Source organism: Peromyscus eremicus, chromosome 15, assembly GCF_949786415.1.
Source record: "Peromyscus eremicus chromosome 15, PerEre_H2_v1, whole genome shotgun sequence".
In the NCBI taxonomy this organism is placed as follows: Eukaryota; Metazoa; Chordata; class Mammalia; order Rodentia; family Cricetidae; genus Peromyscus; species Peromyscus eremicus.
Genome location: NC_081431.1, coordinates 15778504 through 15784503, shown reverse-complemented (window position 1 = coordinate 15784503; position 6000 = coordinate 15778504). Strand labels below are relative to the sequence as shown.

Below are 6000 nucleotides of genomic sequence, written 5' to 3'. Positions count from 1 at the left end.
GCGCAGCCCCACGCCGAGGGGCGGCAGGGGCGGCGGCGGCGGCGGCGGCGGCGGCGGCGGCGGCCGCGGGGCGCGAGCGGGAGCCCGGGCGCTGCGCCCGGCGGCACGGCGCGGCCCCACGGCGGCCTCCGACATGGAGCGGGCTCGCGCGACCGAGTAGCCGCCGCCCCCGGAGCCCGGCGCCGGAGCCGCCCGCAGCCCGCCTCATCCCCGGCCGCGCCAGCCGGCCAGGCCCCGGGAGAAGCCGGGAGGAAGATGACGCGTCCTCGCCGCAGTCCGCTGGAAGCCGGACTCGCTGCAAAGCCCTAGGGAAGAAAGAGCCCGGCGGCCGCGGCTCGGCGTGCTGCGAGCCGGGAGAGCCGCTGCGGGAGCTGCCCTCCCTTGCCCGCCGAGGACTCGCCCAGGCGCTAGCCGAGTGGAGGCTGGGAGCATTTGCAGCAGAATTTTTGGCTTTCCCTCCCCCTCCATACATTTCCCCCCCCCCTTCCCACTCCTCCTTTTCCAATTTTTCTTCTTCCCGGGAAGTGAATTGCTGATGCCAAGCGGACTTTATTCATTAATGATGCAACCGGATTCGTTTCAGGATTATGTTGCACGAATTGAATTTTGAATGAAGGAGTTTTTTTTTTTTTTTTCTTCAATTTTTGAAAGAAGTGTTGACTCTTTAGTTCGTTGTACTTTTAATTATTATTTTATTTAAGTATACAAGTTAATTGTATTATTCTCTTAAAAATATTAAATCTATATTTTATGGAAACTTACCCTGAAGATATATATGTTTATGAGTGAAATTGAAGACGCTTCCGTTAAGTGAGGTGACTGGTGTGTTGGATGTTTAATTCAGCACCGGCATTGCATGACAGTTGTTGAAATAACAAGTGGTTTATTTTTTTAAAACCACACCTTGGAAATTTTAGGCTCCGATAGTGACAGTAGACATCGTAAGGGCAATTAAAAGAAAACCAGCAGAAATCGAAGCCAACATGTCCGGGGAAGTGCGTCTGAGGCAGCTGGAGCAGTTTATTTTAGATGGGCCGGCTCAGACCAATGGGCAGTGCTTCAGTGTGGAGACTTTACTGGACATACTCATCTGTCTTTATGATGAATGCAATAATTCTCCATTGAGAAGAGAGAAGAACATTCTTGAATATCTAGAATGGGGTAAGTTGTTTTTTTTTTTTAAACTCTTAATGTGTAGCTGGCCATGAGCATTATTAACTATAATATGTAATTATAGTTATAATTATTAACTATAATGTGAAAAAATATGTATATATACATAACACAAGAACACACGTCAGTTAGTCAAGACTTTTCTCCCCTAGTTTTTGGTAACTGTTTGCCAGGAGTAAAGCGGCGGACGCCACTTCATTGTTGCCTTGGTGTGTGGCCTCGCAGTTGGTGGACCCACTGCGTTTTCGGGCAGCAATAAGAGCCTTAAAACAAATGCTGGGCGAGCAAACGTGGATTACCGAGAGCACAGTTGTCTCAGGCATGGCCCTGTAACAGCCCGTCGGGGCGGTGGGTCGGGGAAAGGTATTTGTTGGTTGAAAGGTTCCTTCCCAGGCTTTGGAAATCACTGGCGATGGGAGGAGATGTTGAAGTCTCTGTTTGTTTTAGGACAGCAGGACCTTGGAGGTGGTGATCACTGGCTTTAATTTCACCTCTGCCTAGCACAAGCAAGGGAAACTACTGAGCATGGACTTTCCAAAAATTACTAGGTTCCTGAGATGAAATAATAGAAATATTGTGTGTGTATATATATGTGTGTGTGTGTGTGCTCGTGTGCAGACAGTAGCTGGAGACTATTTGGAGGCAGCTCCCCCTGCGTTAGATTTCACTCTAAATTGAACTTGCATCTACCCTGGAGAGAGTTTCGGCTTCCAGTCTTCAAAGTGTAGATGTGACCCAGACGACCCGTAGTAGTGGACTAGATTAGTGATGCCAGCAAACGCTGCCGCATGTGACCTTCAAGCTAGAAGGCTTGGCTGAAGTGCCTGAGCCTCTGATGTCACTCACTTGATGAGGGAAGTCTGACATCTAGCAGTTGCCGTCTTGCCCAGCCTGGTAGTGAGTGGTACGCAGCTCTGGAAGGGTTTTGGCCGTCTAGAATTTGGTGCTGTTGAAATACTTTTAGTTAGCTAAATCATTTTTATATTGAAGATCTTTGTGCCCAAGTAAAGCTTAATTTTCTGAAGTAAAAATGAAGTGCCCGTTGTTGTTTTGGTTTTCAAATTAATTCAAAATTTGTCTCTCAGTTCAGCCTCCGATTTAAGAATGCCCACACAAAGCAGTTCCCCAATTTGCCAGGATTCGAAGATTGATTGCTAGCAGCATGGTGTTAGAAGGTTAAAAAAATGTGTAAATGTGAGTGGAATGATTTTACAGAACAGCTTGCCAGCATCATGCTGGGAATGTAAGAAATCTTCAGCCATTTTTCAGGCAACTTCTCTCTGGAGAGCAGGGACTTTTTCTGTTGGTACTGACTTTGTTTGCATATACCTGCCTTTTGATGTGTAGGATCCCATACTTCATGAAGCATATGGAATTTGACACCCAGTGTTTCATAAACTTAGGAATTCTGTGGTGTTTCTTTTTTGAAGACTTAAAAGGTTTCAGTACTCTTAGAGTTGGAATTTGAGTCCTTAAATTATGGCCCCATCATTACACTCTAATCTATGATTATGATTGTCATTTAATATACTTTTCATTTGGAAAACAGTAGGAGAACTCTCTGTATGTCCCAGTGGCAAGTATAATTTAAATAGTGTATAAGAGGAAATTGTATTTTCCCGTTTCCTGTTATATAGCAGTTTTATGCTGTGGAATATTTTGCCATATTTTAAAAATAACCTATGTATATTCTGTTAAGTATCTTTTCTTGGATGTTGTTTTCCTATGTACATGAAAACACTTTGTAAACACTATATTCTTTCATTTTTTTTGAGAAAGGATCTTAGTGTGTAGCTTAGGGTCGTCTTGAGATTGCTATGTAACATTACTGGTATGCACTACCATGTGTAGGCTCTGTAGTGCCGGGGATTGAACCAAGGCCTTTATACATGCTAGGTGAGTACTCTACCATTTGAGTACCATCCCCAGTCCACATTCATTGTATTCTTATTAATTTCATGTCTTCTCTTTTTAGTTGTCTGGTATATAGTATCATGAAACCCTGCAGTCTCATAAACCGTTGCTGGAGTTTAAGAAAGGGTTATTTTTATTATTTTAAATTACGTGTATGTGTGCAGGCCTGTGTGTAGGTATGTGCTGTATAAGTGCAAGCTCTCAAGAGGTCCCCAGACATCTGATCTCCTGAAGCTGGATGCTGGTGGTTGTGAGCTGCCTGATGTGGGTGCTGCGAATCAAATTCAGGTCCTCTGGAGCTACTGGCCAGCTCTTCAAGAGAGTAGTTTAAAATTTTTTAAAAATCATTTCTTTTATGTTTTTAGATTATAAGTACATCATTTCCTCCTTTCTTTTCCTTCTCCGACCCCTTCCTTGATACTCCTTGTTCTCTTTCAAATTCATGCATTCCTAAATTCATAAATACAACATGCTTAGTCTGCATAATGTTGCTTATATGTGTGTTTTCAGGACTGAACCTTCGGTTTTGGATAACCGATTGGTGTGCTCTTCTCTGGGGAAGAGAGAATTTTTTTTTTTTTTTTTTGGTTTTTCGAGACAGGGTTTCTCTGTGTAGCTTTGCGCCTTTCCTGGAACTCACTTGGTAGCCCAGGCTGGCCTTGAACTCACAGAGATCCACCTGGCTCTGCCTCCCGAGTGCTGGGATTAAAGGCATGTGCCACCACCGCCTGATGAGAATAGATTTTTTAAGGAGTTATTTTGTATATTTTAGGCTCTTAAGCCTCTGGTGTGTTCTTCCCTCCATAAGAATGAAAGAGTGGAAGTGTTGCAAGAGATGCATCATAAACGGTTTCGTTAAATATCCTTAAGCTATTGGGGATTTTAGATTAAGAAGGATAGTACCTTTTCATTAAAGTATTTCAGTGCATCATTCCGTCTCCATTTGTCAGTCTGTCACTGCATTTTGGGAAATGTTCTGTTTCATTCTCATTGCAAAAAACGTCTAAGGATGTCTAGATTATCTAGATTAGGTTTCAGATTGTGAATTGACTTCAGCTTAATTTTTTATTGAATTATTAACTTTGGGGATGAAAATTTATAGGAATATTATTAAGGTTAAATTTGGCAATTTAGATCTGCTTCAGGATATCGTCTTTGGTTTGATTTTAATAATTCAAAAAATACTGTGTTTAAGTCTGTAAAAGACCCAGTAATTGAAATAAATAGTATAGTTAAATATTCCGTTTTACATAGTAGGTATTTGTGTTGGGTATTTGCAATAATTGAAGTACCACGTAGGCACTCCATATTTTTATAAGGGAGTGATTGGTTACTTTTAAGTATGTAGTCAAGATCCTGTGTGCATCGCTTCCATCAGTTTCATTTGATTCCTTGTTATGGTCCATTTCATTTCTGTAGTGATACAGTTAATATTTTGTCATTAACAGTACCTCATGAGAAAAAGGACTATTCCCAGGCAGGTATGCTGTTTTTCTTTTATAGCATTCCTTGGTTTTGGTCTGATGACTTGAGGGAGGAAAGTAGATGGGGGAGGAAGAAGGAGTTAAGTTGGTGAGTGTTAGCCCAAGGGGATAAAAGCACCTTAAGACCACAGGTCACTTCTGAGTTTAATAAAGTATATTATTTTCTATATACAGCCGGCAATATTTGAAAACTTTCTTTCTTCTGATTTTTAAGTTGTTGGAAAGTTTTCTACTTACACTCAGTAAGATTTGAAAGACTTTCTTTGATTGTTTTTTTTTTAAGTTGTTGGAAAGATTAAGGTTTCTGTGTTTGTTTATGTAATAATAGTTTTGATGTCAGTAGTAGAGCTCTAAATCATAGTGGAGCTGTAGAGGTAAAGGAGTTGTGACATTATAAACTAACTTGTTAGTGATGATTAATACAGCCACTATTCATTACATTGGTTTCCCTCTGCTTTGAAATGGGGAATTTGAATATTGAGGATTTACTCATTTATTTAAAAAGTAGATGTAAGATAATATTACCCAGTACAAAAGGAACTGGCAGGGTTCTCTGTATGTGGATTGCTTTTCAGTGCTTTCTGATCCTGATTTTATAACATTTCATGTAAGTTTTCTTTAAATAACTATTTTTATAGCTTATTCAGATTTTATGTGTGATTATTAGACTTATTACTGGGACACATCAACAGGTATTGTGGTATAAACATTTCCTTTTGTTAGCGTTGTTTTAAAGTATATTCTCATTTTTTATGTGAGTTGTAATGGTGCTGGCTTGATTGGAAGGAACTGAGTTATTTCTAGAATACTTCATTTGTTCTTCCTGTCTGCCATTCCAGATGTTCACCTTTCCCGAGTGGAATTATCACACAGAATTAAGATAGTCATTGAATACAGATGATTGAATTCATTTTAAATAACTCTTCCTTTGGGATCACTAAATGTGTTGAAAATATAGGAGGGACACTTGCTTCCTTTACACTAGGCATGTAGTCCTCTGTCATAAGAATGGCTGTGGTCTGTCTGAGACAGTGCTGAAGCTGAGGGACAGCCTAGGAACATAGTAAGGGGTAGGTAGTATTGCACCATTTCTCCCCCTTCCTCCTTTCTCTCCCTCCTTCCTGCCCCTTTCTTCTTCAGGTAGCTGCCAAATAATATTGGCCACTGCAACATCTTATAGTATTGATTACTTGGTTAATAAACTGTTTAAAATAATAATTGCTTTGTAAGTGAGAATGGTATGTCAAGATTAATATTTTAAGAATTTTAGAGCCAGGTAATGGTGGCATACACCTTTAATCCCAGCACTCGGGGGCAGAGGCAGGCAGATCTCTGTGAGTTCAAGGCCAGCCTGGTCTACAGAGTGAGTTCCAGGACAGCCAGGACTATACACAGAAACCTGGTTTCCAAAAATGAAAAAAGAAAAAAA

At 41.2% G+C, this 6000-nt stretch overlaps 1 protein-coding gene across 4 annotated transcripts in view; it reads left to right on the top strand.

Moving 5' to 3' along the window:
• Window positions 1–229: 229 nt before the first annotated feature.
• Cdc42bpa (CDC42 binding protein kinase alpha) overlaps window positions 230–6000 on the top strand; it is a 205110-nt gene continuing 199339 nt past the window's right edge. For 2 of the 4 annotated variants that reach the window (XM_059280686.1, XM_059280685.1), the window contains exon 1: window positions 230–1161. In XM_059280686.1, coding sequence (XP_059136669.1) covers window positions 984–1161 — 178 coding nt within the window. In that variant the 5' untranslated portion in view covers window positions 230–983. The remainder of the gene's footprint in view (window positions 1162–6000) is intronic. The other 2 variants (XM_059280679.1, XM_059280677.1) reach the window with 2 other exon arrangements.